The sequence below is a fragment of the Panicum hallii genome, chromosome 1 (genome assembly GCF_002211085.1).
Source record: "Panicum hallii strain FIL2 chromosome 1, PHallii_v3.1, whole genome shotgun sequence".
Taxonomy (NCBI): Eukaryota; Viridiplantae; Streptophyta; class Magnoliopsida; order Poales; family Poaceae; genus Panicum; species Panicum hallii.
In genome coordinates, this window is record NC_038042.1 from 27,527,720 (window position 1) to 27,542,815 (window position 15,096).

At 44.1% G+C, this 15,096-nt stretch overlaps 1 protein-coding gene across 1 annotated transcript; it reads right to left on the reverse strand.

Moving 5' to 3' along the window:
- Positions 1–13,265: 13,265 nt before the first annotated feature.
- On the reverse strand, positions 13,266–14,354 carry LOC112880301. The gene has a single exon (XM_025944854.1). The coding sequence runs from the start codon at positions 14,352–14,354 to the stop codon at positions 13,266–13,268; it is 1,089 nt and encodes a 362-aa protein (XP_025800639.1).
- Positions 14,355–15,096: the final 742 nt, after the last annotated feature.

Genomic DNA, 15,096 nt, shown 5'->3' on the forward strand with positions numbered 1-15,096 from the left:
AAAATTTCACATCCAGCAGAGTTGTTTTGATGGGTGCGGTAGTGCCGCACCTTGGTGCTGCAGTGCTGCACTTAATGTACCATTGGGACCAGAGGGGTATAAATTCCCCAACGGTAACAGACCTCGTAACAGAGCTCCCCAACGTTCATATTCGCAGAAGAAAGAACCAGAGCTCTTCTCTCTCTCCTCCATTGCTCCCAGCTCGCCCCTCAAGTGGATCTCCACATCCAACAACCAAATCTTGAGAGAAAAAGCAGCAAACTTCGATTGGAGAGCGGATCTACTGATTCCCCCACTCAAAAGAGCATTTGGTTCACATTTGGCCGGTGGTTCTAGGGTTTGTTACTCTTGGAGCTTGCTCCTAGCCGGCTAGGCATCGCCCTTGAGCTTGCCCCTTCGTGTGGCAGCCTTGGGAGGTCTGTAATCTTCTCTTGCATCTAGTAATATCACCCCTCATCTCAAGAGTTCACTCTCTTGACTTGAGAACGAGGAAGCGACCTTTGTGGTGAAGCTCAAGCCTTTTGTGGCAGCCTCAACAACGTGGACTTAGGCCAGCCTTTGTGGCGACGCTGAACCACGGGATAAATCTTTGTTTCGCGTGCTGATTTACTTTATTGCTAAGTTACTTTCTTGTTCTAGGTTTGAGGCCGATCTACTTATCTACTGTGGTGCTCTCTGTTTAAGTTCCATATATGTGTTGCTGACACCTGCAGGAAACCTAAAAATTAACTCGATCTACTTTTGGTTCATCAGATTTTGAATTCTGTAATTTGTGTTCTGCTGAGCGCGGCAGTGCTGCACTCTCCTCTAACGAGAATTTCGAGTTGAGTTTTTGCAGGCCTATTTACCCCCCTCTAGGCCTCTTTACTGGTCCAGTGATCCTACACAGGCCCAGATGACAACCCGACAACCTGAAAAGGGTTTAGAGTCGTCATTCAAGTCCGAGTACTTGTCAAAGATGGGGGCCTCCCAACTAGCAGTGGCTCCCTCCTCTCCGATCTTGTGTAAGTGATCCAAGTCCTCCTCCAGGTCGGAGAGGGACTCGAATTGCATGGACTCCTGGTAGACATGAGCTGTGTTGCGTAGCTCGAATAGGAGTCGGGTACCCTCTTCCCCACATCGGATTGAATCTGACCCGAGAAGTCCTGGTGCAGCACGAGTCAAAATCGCGTCGAGAACGGACTCCTCCTCGATCTCCCTGGCTAGGTTAGGGAGCAGCATCTCGTTGAGGTTGTCGTTGAACTCGTCGAGATCGCTGCGTTAAGTTGCTGCAAATTTCTCTGGGTCCCTAGAGTTGGCTAGATGGCTGTTGAAACCACTCAAGCCATTGGTGACGCAGATCCAGGAGCCGAAAAAGAAGGTTGTGCTCTCAACGAGCACATCGTTGGTGAAGTCGAAAGATGCCATCGAGTTCTCCGGTGGATGCTCGATGAACCTACCTGGCGCGCTACTGTCGGTGTTTAACCTCCAAGCCCACCGAAGGATACCTCCGAGGTGGTAGATTGTAGGTGGGGTATCGCCGAGATCAGAAACTCGAAGGTGCAAGGAACACAAAACTTTAGATAGGTTTGGACCACAATATGCGTAATACCCTATATCCTGTGTAGTGGTTTGTATTGCCTTAGATGTGTATATTTTGGAGAGGGGTCCCTATCCGCCCTTATATAGTCTAGGGTGACAGGGTTATATGGAAGTCCTAACCAAATACAAGCTCAGAAGTTCTACACAAGTACTACTCGGGTAGTTTTCTTATGTTCCGACTAGTCCTACTTCTGTAAGGGTAATTACAATTGGTGTAGGGCGTGGGCCATGTCCCATCCCTTATCCTGAAAAATGTACGCCATATGCGCAGTCTCGTGGCTTTGGGTATGACAGAGGCTGCATGACAGGAAACCAGAATGAGCTAGTTATATTATAGTTTTCTGAGTTATATAAACCTGGAGCAGAAACGAGAGCATGAGTGGTCATGAGCCATGAAGGAGAAGCATCAAGACATGTGGCACAGCCGCAGAGGCACAACCTGAAGGCAATTGCATCCTCACGCTTCAAATTTGTGAGTGGACTATCATTGTAATTTTTTGACAAACTGATATTACTGGTTCCATATCTATCTTTTACACAGAAAATGGAACAAAATTTGAACTATCTTGATCGTTTATCATAATTTTTCGCTTTAATTGATTTACCTTTCATGAAGAAAATATTAGAACACAAATTGGAGCTGAAATCTTGGTGATATGGATTCACAAACATATGAAGACAAGAAGCAAATGTGAGAACATATTCATGGTATTAACATTTTTTTAGCTCACTTATACTAAACTTCTAAGCAAGAATGGCGACGTGATCTGATTTTGATGGAGTTTCTTCGGTCAATCAGTCTGAGTCTGGTGATGCACTCATCAGGTAATGACCGCATAACCAATCTGATCATGTCCACCGGCCGTGTATGGCTCTCCATTCCTATTGCTGCTATCTATATAGAAGCACACCATATCAATTACCACGCCCATATCAATCTGAGGGTGTGCATCACTGTTACCGCTCCAATCCAAACTTAAATATCACTTGAATGAATGGAAAATGGTAGTTTCTTCATGTTAGTTTGTTTCCTCTGGGAACCAAGTGAAAATACAGGGGAAAGTTGTGCTGATCAATTTATAGGAAGGGGAAAAAGGTTGAAGGCTTCTTTGGAACGCATGATTACCAAAACGCAGGAATAGGAAGAACACATGAGTTGAGCTACATGTGACTTGGAACCCTACAACAATTACGAATGCACGAAAGTTTCTAATAGAGCTTTTAGATGCAACATAGAAAAAAACACATGAATCGAGAGAGAGAGAGAGAGAGATTTCCACAATGTTAGATCTCATGTTAGATTTCCTCCAAAATTCGTATGGATTGAGCTATTCCATTGGAATTTTGAAGGATTTTAGGATTGGAATTTCTCCATGAATCTTATGTTCCAAATGGGATCTGAGATGGAGATCTAATATAATGGAGACACTAGCAGCTCACATCAGCCATGTAACAATGGTACTAGAAGCTCATAATGTTATGCAAAAATATAGGTATTGTTGGAATAATGGGCCTCTAAAGCATTAAAAGAATTTAAAGCCCACTATTAATGCTAGGGAATCAATGCTTAATTCCGTACCGGGAATTGAGGAGGATCTCAACCGACTTAAAAGGTGGACTTCATGTACACCACTTGTGAAGCCGGTAAGAGGAGAACGGTGAACCACACGCGCGCGCGCTCGCTCGCCTCGCCAGGCCGGGCCGTGGCCGTGGCGCGGCCGGGCAGGCGGTGCGGTGCGGTGCGGTGTGAAGGCTCTTTACGACGTCCAGGTTCGTTGAACCTGAGGCACAATAACTGCCGCTCATCAAAGCCATTCATGACGTCCAGGTTCGTTGAACCTGAGGCACCTCACGCCTATATAAACCAGCACCCTCTCCTCCCATCCTGACTAACTCAGAGGAGGTACTCCTTCTTAGGAGACCTCTCCCTTCTCCCTCAGCTGCTTTCTGCCATTCCCAACGCTAGCACTGCACGGCCTCCGGAACCTCTGCTCGCTGAAGGCCTTGCACGGGGCGCGAGCAATCAGGTTTTTGGGGAGCATCTTGACGCGACTGCTCGCTCCCTGAACGACTACTTCGTCTACTTCCTGGCGTGTCCGTTCGTGCGAACGACTACTTCGTCTACTTCCCGGCGTGACCGTTCGTGGGACTGCACTGCGAACATCTTCCTGCATCGACATAGTTCGGCTACTTCAAGCAAGGCCAGTCGAATAGCATGTCTATTCCAGCTGGTAACGGCGCAACCGGTGCCCCCGGCACTGGTCCCGCCTTGGGATACTTACTAAACCTATTCTGGTTTAATTCTTTGTTCATGCTTATTAGTGAGAATAACATGAACACATGCACATACCTTATACACACATTATCACTCATCATGAAATTGATACTAATATTTTGAATTAAAATATATCAAAAATTGCCTATAATTCTAACAATCCAGAAACCTGATTTTGTTAATAGGCTTTCGGTATCTAGCTTTGCTGCATCAATCAAACCACCACCTTTTGATGGTTCAAATTACAAACGTTGGCAAGAGCGGCTTATACTGTGGTTAACACTATCGAGAGTGATCCATGTGAAAGAGGGTAAGCCTGAACAATTCTCTCCAGAGGAAGAGAGTGCGTTCGATGAGGCTGATATCCTCTTTCGAGGCTTGATCATTAGTGTTCTCGGTGATAACCCGGTGGATTCTTATATCCGGCTGCCAACTGGCAAAGCGTTGTGGGATGCTCTTGAGGCTCAATATGGAGTATCTGACGCCGGTAGTGAGTTATATATCATGGAGCAGTTCCTTGAGTACAGGATGGTCGAAGACCGTTCTGTAGTGGAACAGGCTCATGAAATACATACTCTGGCAAAAGATCTCAAAAATTGCAGCAAAGAGTCCACATGTGTGTTACCCAATAAGTTTGTGGCCGGAGGTATAATCTCTAAGCTGCCACCTTCTTGGAGGGACTTTGCTACTTCTCTAAAACACAAGAGACAGGAGTTCACAATAGATGGACTCATAGGGACTCTTGATGTTGAGGAGAAGGCGAGAGCAAAGGACATACGTGTGAAAGGAGTTGTTGGTGCTTCAAGTGCCAATCTTGTTCAGAAGAACAACTCCCACAAGAACAAGAAAAAGCCACCGCAGAACCAACCAAAGACTAAGAAGACAACCACTTTTAAGAAGAAGAAGAAGACGAGAGTTCACAATAGATGGACTCATAGGGACTCTTGATGTTGAGGAGAAGGCGAGAGCAAAGGACATACGTGTGAAAGGAGTTGTTGGTGCTTCAAGAGCCAATCTTGTTCAGAAGAACAACTCCCACAAGAACAAGAAAAAGCCACCGCAGAACCAACCAAAGACTAAGAAGACAACCACTTTTAAGAAGAAGAAGAAGACGGGAGCTTGCTATGTGTGCGCTAGTACGGATCACTTTGCTGCAAAGTGTCCGAACCGCAAAGGCAACGACTCCGCCAACATGGTTATTAGCGAGCCTGGAGGAACATCGGGGTACGGTAATTTATTATCTACTGTTCTTTCAGTCTTTGGTTCACCCGATTGGTGGGTTGACACTAGTGCTAATATTCATGTTTGTGCTGATGCTTCTTTGTTCTCTTCTTACCAGACCGGCGGGACTTCCTCCTTGCTGATGGGGAACGGATCGCATGCGCGTGTTCTTGGTGTTGGTACGGTAAATCTGAAGTTTACTTCGGGGAAGACCGTGCAGCTGAAGAACGTGCAGCATGTCCCCACCATCAAGAAGAATCTAGTCAGCGGCTCTCTACTGTGTAGAGATGGTTTTAAATTAGTCTTTGAGTCTAATAAATGTATCTTGTCTAAGTTTGGTACTTTTGTTGGAAAGGGTTATGAAAGCAGAGGCTTGTTCCGTCTTTCTTTGTCAGATGTTTGTAATAAAGTTGCATACAATGTTATTAACGTTGATGAAACAAATGTTTGGCATTCGAGGCTTTGTCACGTTAATTTTGGATGTATGATGCGCTTAGCTAATTTGAGCTTAACTCCAAAGTTTACTTTTGTCAAAAATTCTAAGTGCCATGTATGTGTTGAATCAAAACAAACTCGTAAGCCTCATAAGACCGCGGAGGCAAGGAGCTTGGCACCCTTAGAATTAATTCATTCCAATTTGTGCGAAATGAATGGAGTGTTGACAAAAGGTGGTAAAAAATATTTCATGACTTTGATTGATGATAGTACTAGATTTTGTTACATCTATTTGTTGAAGTCAAAAGATGAAGCTTTACACTACTTTAAAATCTATAAAGCTGAAGTAGAAAACCAACTTGAGAGAAAGATCAAAAGAGTTAGGTCAGATCGTGGTGGCGAGTATTTCTCAAATTTATTTACTTTATTCTGCAAGGAACATGGTATTATTCATGAGAGGACGCCTCCCTATTCAACTCAGTCAAATGGGGTTGCCGAAAGAAAGAACCGCACTCTAACGGATTTGGTTAACGCCATGTTAGATACAGCGGGACTTTCCAAGGAATGGTGGGGTGAGGCTATATTGACTGCATGTCATGTCCTAAACCGTGTTCCTACAAAGAATAAAGAGATAACTCCATTCGAGGAATGGGAGAAGAAAAGGCCAACACTGTCATACTTACGTACATGGGGTTGTTTGGCAAAAGTGAGTGTGCCAATAACCAAGAAACGTAAGATTGGACCTAAAACCGTGGATTGTATCTTTCTAGGTTATGCTATTCACAGCGTTGGATATAGATTTTTAATAGTAAAATCTGGAGTACCTGACATGCATGTTGGTACTATAATGGAGTCCAGAGATGCTACATTTTTTGAAAACATTTTTTCCATGAGAGATGAAACAAGTTCATCTAGGCAAGAGTTCATCGAGGATGATGGCTCTGCTGAGCCGATAGAACACAATGAACATACACTTGTAGAAAATCCTGAGGAGGATAACAATGATGCTCCGAGAAAGAGCAAGAGACAAAGGACTGTAAAATCTTTTGGTGATGATTTCATTGCATACCTCATAGATGATACACCCAGAACCATTGAAGAGGCATATTCATCTCCTGATGCTGACTATTGGAAGGAAGCAGTAAGGAGTGAGATGGATTCTATTATGTCTAATGGAACCTGGGAGGTCGTTGAACGTCCTTATGGATGTAAACCGGTTGGATGCAAGTGGGTGTTCAAGAAAAAGCTTAGGCCAGATGGTACTATTGAAAAGTACAAGGCTAGGCTTGTGGCCAAGGGTTATACCCAAAAAGAAGGAGAAGATTTCTTTGATACTTATTCACCAGTTGCCCGATTAACCACCATTCGAGTGTTACTTTCCCTAGCAGCCTCTTATGGTCTTCTCGTTCATCAGATGGACGTTAAGATGGCTTTCCTCAATGGAGAGTTAGAAGAGGAGATCTATATGGATCAGCCGGATGGGTTTGTATCAAAGGGTCAAGAAGGAATGGTTTTTAAGTTGTTAAAATCTTTATATGGTCTCAAGCAAGCGCCTAAGCAGTGGCATGAAAAGTTTGATAGAACTTTGTCCTCTGCCGGCTTTGTTGTGAACGAAGCTGACAGATGTGTGTACTATCGCTATGGTGGGGTTGAAGGAGTGATTTTGTGCTTGTATGTGGATGACATATTGATCTTTAGCACTAGCCTTAATGTGATTAAGGAAGTCAAAGAGTTTTTATCTCAAAATTTTCAGATGAAGGATCTGGGAGAAGCTGATGTTATCCTTAATATAAAACTGGTAAAAGAGATTAATGGTGGGGTGATTCTTACACAGTCTCACTATGTGGAGAAGGTGTTAAGTCGCTTTGGTTATAGCGACTATAAACCTGTCTCAACACCATATGATGCCAGTTTAATTCTTAGAAAGAACAAAAGGATAATGCGAGATCAGCTGAGATATTCTCAGATCATTGGTTCATTAATGTATTTAGCGAGCGCTACAAGACCTAACATCTCGTTTGCTGTAAGCAAACTGAGCCGGTTTGTTTCAAACCCGGGAGATGATCATTGGAAGGCTCTTGAAAGAGTAATGCGCTATCTGAAGGGGACAATGAACTATGGAATTCACTACACCGAGTACCCAAGGGTACTAGAAGGGTATAGTGATTCAAATTGGATTTCTGATGCTGATGAGATAAAGGCCACAAGTGGATATGTGTTTACACTTGGTGGTGGAGCTGTTTCCTGGAAGTCTTGCAAGCAGACCATCTTAACGAGGTCAACTATGAAAGCAGAACTCACAGCATTAGATACCGCCACTGTTGAGGCTGAGTGGCTTCGTGAGCTCCTTATGGACTTGCCGATAGTTGAAAAACTGTTACCGGCAATCCTAATGAACTGTGACAATCAAACGGTAATTGTCAAGGTGAATAGTTCAAAGGATAACATGAAGTCATCTAGACATGTGAAAAGGCGGTTGAAATCTGTCAGAAAATTGAGAAACTCCGGAGTTATAGCCCTGGACTATGTTCAGACGGCTAAAAATCTGGCAGATCGGTTTACAAAGGGTCTTTCACGAAATGTGATAGATAATGCATCTATGGAGTTGGGCTTGAGACCCACGTGAGTAATTCTATAGTGGAAACCTGTCCTATGTGATCGGAGATCCCGTGAATTAGGATGGTGAAACAAACTAAAGTCTGACTGTGAGAAGAGAACCTTTGTGAAAAGGGCTCATTCCGTGTATAAGGTGCATTTCTCTTCTAATCTGTATGGCAGGTTGGTCTATACCTTAATGTGTGCCAGGTGGTTTCTTTTAAACAAATGAGTTGTTTTCTTGAAACAAAGATGTTGTCCTACAGAACATCTGAAAGGAACACACCTATATGAGTTTGACCACTGGTCATGGTCTATGAGAACTGGGTATTCTCTAGAAACTCATGAAGGGCCTGGAGTATGACTTATAAGCTCCAAATCGCGGGGATGCTTTTGCAGCCTAGTACCAGTGTAGGGCTCTGGTCAAACTTGTTTGCACAAAACTGGCAATTCAAGGCATAGTCCATTGCACAGTTGTGAATAAGTGTAGCCTTTGTCCTAGATGGAAGTTCAACTTAACAGTCTCTGTCGAATACGGGTATATCAATGAGGGAATGAGGGCATTTCTAGTGTGGCTTGAATTTCTTGGTGGGGATTGTTGGAATAATGGGCTTGGCCCATTCATTCTAAAGCATTAAAAGAATTTAAAGCCCACTATTAATGCTAGGGAATCAATGCTTAATTCCGTACCGGGAATTGAGGAGGATCTCAACCGACTTAAAAGGTGGACTTCATGTACACCACTTGTGAAGCCGGTAAGAAGAGGACGGTGAACCACACGCGCGCGCGCTCGCTCGCCTCGCCGGCCCGGGCCGGGCCGTGGCCGTGGCGAGGCGCGGCCGGCTGGGCGGGCGGGCGGGCGGGGCGGTGCGGTGCGCGGCCGGCCGGCCGGACGTGACGTGCAGGTGCGGTGCGGTGCGACGTGATTAAAACAGAGGGTTAATGTCGACACTAATGACCGGACATTGAAGCCTCTTTACGACGTCCAGGTTCGTTGAACCTGAGGCACAATAACTGCCGCTCATCAAAGCCATTCATGACGTCCAGGTTCGTTGAACCTAAGGCACCTCACGCCTATATAAACCAGCACCCTCTCCTCCCATCCTGACTAACTCAGCTCTTGCTCCAGGTACTCCTTCTTAGGAGACCTCTCCCTTCTCCCTCAGCTGCTTTCTGCCATTCCCAACGCTAGCACTGCGCGCACAGCTCTAGCGAGAGCAGGGCCTCCGGAACCTCTGCTCGCTGAAGGCCTTGCACGGGGCGCGGGCAATCAGGTTTTTGGGGAGCGTCTTGACGCGACTGCTCGCTCCCTGAACGACTACTTCGTCTACTTCCTGGCGTGTCCGTTCGTGCGAACGACTACTTCGTCTACTTCCCGGCGTGACCGTTCGTGGGACTGCACTGCGAACATCTTCCTGCATCGACATAGTTCGGCTACTTCAAGCAAGGCCAGTCGAATAGCATATCTATTCCAGCTGGTAACGGTGCAACCGGTGCCCCCGGCACTGGTCCCGCCTTGGGGTACTTACTAAACCTATTCTGGTTTAATTCTTTATTCATGCTTATTAGTGAGAATAACATGAACACATGCACATACCTTATACACACATTATCACTCATCATAAAATTGATACTAATATTTCGAATTAAAATATATCGAAAATTGCCTATAATTCTAACAGGTATACCCGAGAGAATGGAAACTGGGCCGGGACTGTAGTTCGAGGACCAAATTATACAAATGTAACTGAGACTGTAGCTGTAAATTCTGCATAATATTCCAATGTCAAGTAGGTTTATCCATTCCGGAATCCCTAAAATATTTTTCAACTGCTTTAATCGAGCTAGACAGGCATGCTAGGTGGTTCTGGGAAGAGAAGAAATATGAAAATGGTGATAATAATTCATTTAGGCTCTGCTTGCTCTAAGACAATGAAAAGGCCAAAATGGTGATAATATTTCATTTCTGCCATGGGTTCTCTTCGTCTTTAATCACATTTATTTTCATGAAGCTACCTAGAATACCCCACCTAATTTTGTTGCTTTTATGCATGAGTTTTGAAGTTTGGGTTCGCCCGTAGTGGAAAAAAAAATTATAAGACCCCACCTATGAGGCGGTCTAGGCGTCTAGCATGCTCTCTATCCATCTTGCTATTATCCCTGCCATGAGCGATTAATTTGCCTACCGGCCCACCTCTAACCCATAGCAAATGCCAATTGGCAGACGAGGAGTTAAAAAGCTCCTTGTCATGAACTAATATATCGGATCTCATGTGCTACAAAAAATAATAGATAATATACTACCCTTTTCCTTTGAGAAAATGAATTCACACTTAACTTTCAGTCACAACATGTGTCGAGTATACTTTATGAAGAGGATTATGGTTGCCGGCCATGGAATAATCCAACAGGTTCACTGGCATATCTTGAGCCTGCAATTGTTTTCTGAGTACTGCAGATCAGGCAGGTGTTCTGTATTTTGGCCACTTGCTTCGGTCTTCACCATTTAGTCCCTAGGACTTTAGCATCTATAGAGTGCCGAATTTGAACTACTCCTTTTTTTTTAATTTTGCGAGTAAAGGTCAGATATGGACATTGTGCTTTAACCGCATCAAATGTCACCTTCATTTCCAGGTACCGTCCAGCACACCCACCACCATGCTGCTTCTTGTGTGCCTATATGTACATTCATGCTGCATTTGCTAGTATATTAAATTGTGCCTACCCTGAGTTTAAGCCCTTTGTTTTTGGTCGCTTTCCAGGGCCCAATATAATCCAAGCCTGAAAAGGACAGTTGCACATTAATGATTCCGCTGACAAAGAAACTCCTCAACCATCAAAAGATAAAGATATTGTACCACACTTTTTGGTAGCCTTAAGAGGAAATTCTTGCGTGACTATATGTACATACCTTCCAGCCCTCCCCAATCCATTCTACTGCCTATTCAACGAAATTTCTTAGGTTTAGGACTGACCTGGGATTCTTCTTTCAGAGCGAATGCCTCCCTTCTGATTTGTGAGAGTAATCATAGAAATTGGAGGCATCAAGAATACTATTGTTTGACAATGCCTGGTGACTGGAACCATAATTTGGTGTTGTGGAGGAGCACAAGGAAGGAAGAGACCAATTGCTTTGCAACTGGGAACCATAGTTCTTCCAGGTGGATGGGAGCCATGTAAGAATGTTATCTGAAGAAAATTTGTAGAAAAATTATTTGAGTCCTCCCATATTTCTGTGAAAACATTCTATTGAAAACTTAGATTTGACAGAAAGGTTTCGACAAATAGAAATTTTGGAGAAGAATGTAGGAAAAAGAAAGAAAGTTAGAAATTTCATAATCACACCTAAATACCCAAAAAAGGTTGCAATGTTTTAATTTACCAGTTTCTATTTACTGGCCATTATACCATCACTCGCTTCTGTGACAGTTCTAATGTATGAAGGCCTTCCCATTCATCTCCGTCCCTGGCCAAAGGCTATCACCACCTTTGTCCGTGTTTGTCCCACTCAACCTGTCGTTCAGTAAGAGCATTATATTCACCTTCCCAATTTGATGACGTGTTCCGGTTCTTATCTTGCAAATGTGGAAATAGGATTTAAATTGGTATTTTAACTAAGATGAAGATAATCTTTGGTTCCTTTGGTGGATTGATACATTCACGCAAAGTCCAATTATCATACCGAATGCAGAAACACGATTTCCACAATTATTATATAAAAGATATATATGCATGGTTACCATATAAACTGAAAATATGCAATAAAAGTAGATGCTAAAATTTCTACCAGCACTGTTTTGTGATATGTCGACATAAAAAACATCCTACAGAAAGAAAGAGGAAAAAAATCAATCACAATAACATCACTTTAATATCACCCTATCTATTTATATCAAACTTTACTTCAAGAATAATTAGCTATGTTTTATTTGCCCTTTTACTTTTACAATATATTCCAGGATTTTCTGGTGGGTGTATGTACATGTAGATATTTTCTTGCACTATCCAAATCACACTAATAATGCCTCTGCAATGTCTGCTTTCATAGGTATTAGAGAGAAATTTTAGCATACAACATAGGTACCTTGGGATAGAATTTGGAGGCATCAATAGTGCAATTGTTTCACTTGCTATTTTGGGTGGAATTGGACACAGTGCGGACACACACAAGATAGATGTGAGTGCAGCAGGGTGTTGGGTAAGTCACATATAAGGAAGCACTTGGTATAATGCAAAGGAAAGGAGATGCTGTGCGGCTGGTGTTTAGCAAGTGACATGAGATTCAAAGCATGAACGTGGAGCAAAATAAAATTTAAAGAGTAGCAGGTGAAAGGAGGAACCCCATGAGCTTGTGGCTTGTGCAGCCCTGCACTTGCTGATTAGTACAGTTTGACAAGCATTTACAACTACAAATTTACAAGCTCTTCATCCCTTTCAGACAAAAATTGGGCACTCTGTACAATAACTTCTTTCACCTGCAAATTGGACACTACATGCATCAACAAATTAAAGCATCAGAATATAAACTGATGTAAGAACTAAGAATATAGTAAATCTTTTAGAATGTATAACATGAGTGTTTTATAGGCTTGTAACTCAACATTTGACAAAAGAAATGCTGAACATGCTTTGAAATAGTAGCTTGTTGAGATGAATAGCTGCTAGTACACTAATATTACTCCTGTATATTAGTTCTGAAAGTAGCCAATATGGCATGCAAATACACGAGTCCAGTTGAGCTATCCTAAACATTAGTGAAAAACCACAACATTTCTGAAACATAATAGTGAGCTTTCCATAACAACCTAGAAATCATGAAGATAAATTTTTGGTTGACATTGATATAACAATGATACTGAAACAGCGCAGACACAACACTTCAACATCAGAAGCAGTACGAACCAGGACAGATGCTCGAATAATTGGAGACATGTCATAATAATGGCCTAGAGGAAACAGAACAGGAAATACACAGCTCCATCAACGCTTAACATGGATTATTTCATAGATATTCAATGATTACACTGACACTTAACGGATATGCAGTTAGCTAAATGAAAATTTATGTAAATATGTTCTCTGCAAGCTACTGCAATGAACAAAAGGATTACCAGCAACTCTAGAGTTTCTGGTTCTACCATTTTCCACCCTGGAATCACTAAATCCTCTTTGGTTGGATGCCCATCTCCATTTCCTTAAGCTCCAGCTCCAGCTCCAGCTGGTCATTTTCCAGGTCCATCATTTCATTGTCCATCCTCATCTTCTGCAGTTCCCATTCCTGCTCCTTGATGGACCTCATCCGCTTCAAACGTCTCTTCTTGATTTTCAACATATCTCTTTTTATCTCCAGACGTTCTCTATGGATTTGAGCTGCATCCATATGACTTGGATCCTTCTCATCTGCTGGACCACCAGATCCCTGAGCAGCAGCTTGTGGCAGCTTCTTGGTGACATGATCTTCAGCAGTGACCTCCAGATCACGGTTGAACTCTCCACCCTCATCATCATCATCACAAATCAATACCTGATTATCATCACAAATCAATACCTGATTATCCTTATCATATTCAAACGGGTAATTCTTTGAAGGACTCATACGCGCCATCCGCCGCAGCATCCTTAGAAGGACTCGATCATCAAGCAGGCACGCCCGGTTACGGTTGTGGTAGGAGCACATCTGCTCGAAGTGCAGGTGCTTGGAGCTCAGGAGCTTCTTGGCCTTCTCCTTGAGCTTCCAAGATAGACCCGCCTCTTCAAGGAGCGCCGGATTCTCGACGAACTTACATGCCGTTCCTAGGCCAAGGATCTCGGTAACCCTCTTGTACTTCTTGTTGAGGTCGTGGAACTTGTCCTCGCACTGCTGTGGCGACACTGCGAACCCCCTCTTGGTCATGGCCGAGGAGACCAGCCTCCACTTGCCCATCCTCCTCGCCCCGCCCTGGTCCGCGTCGATGTCCTCGTCAACGTAGGACACGGCCGACACGAGCAGCTTGACCATGTCGCCGGTCCACTTGACCCGGTGCCACTGGGAGGCCGTGGCCATCGCCTTGCCGCTGGCGTCCTCCTTGAGGCCCAGCGGGGCCTCCTCCACATTCCCGAGCTCCTGCATCTGGTCCGCCGCGGGGGCAGCCAACGTGCCCTGGCGAGCCTGAACCATCTGGGGCTGGGTGGAAAGGTGGGACTGCTGCGCCAGATCGCAGGGGGCTCCGCCTGGGATTAGGGCATGCTGTGGCAGATCCCCCTCCATCTCTGACGAGAAAACACACGCCTCAGCGAGACCACGTGCAATCTGCAGGAACTGAGATTCGCATGAAACTTGATCAGCACACGAGAAATCCACCATCCTCGAAAGCAAGGAAGGAGACCACGAACTAGGACGGGGGAAGAAGAAGAACCATACCGAGGCGGCGGTGAGAGCCTGATCCAAGACGGAGGTCTTTACAGCAGTTGCAGCAAGGAAAAGAATGCAAACTGGTGGCGGGGGAGAAAGAGCAAATCAGGTGAGGAATCGCAGCAGCAGCTAATCTGGGGAGAAGAGCAAATAGGGTGAACAACCATACCGAGGCAGCAGTATTTGATCTGAAGGCGCATCTAGTAGCAAGGGGGCAGCTTTCCAAGATTTCTTTTGCCCATCTCTTTCCTCCTCTTGGCTCGGTTGGTGGCAACTGGCAACTGGCAATTAGCAGGCACAGGGAGTCAGCAGAACCAGACGAAAGGTTTAGTGTTGGGGGAATGTGGTGATACGAGGATGACATATAAATAGGGGGAAGCAGGCAAGTTGGGTGCTGGGATGATTACAACTTGGCCTGATATCCAAGATTCAAAAAATGTGTAAACGTTTTCGTATCTAAGGTCATAGGTACAGGACAAGCAAATAAATCAAGATACATCTTTAATTTGGTGTTTGGTATAAATGCTTTGGATCCATTAGCAAAGATATAAAACCTACAGCAATTAATATACAACTTGAGCTTGGTATCCAAGACTAG

Coding starts and splice junctions, on each gene's coding strand:
- LOC112880301 (XM_025944854.1), bottom strand. CDS start 14,354: ATGGAGGGGGATCTGCCACAGCATGCCCTAATCCCAGGCGGAGCCCCC.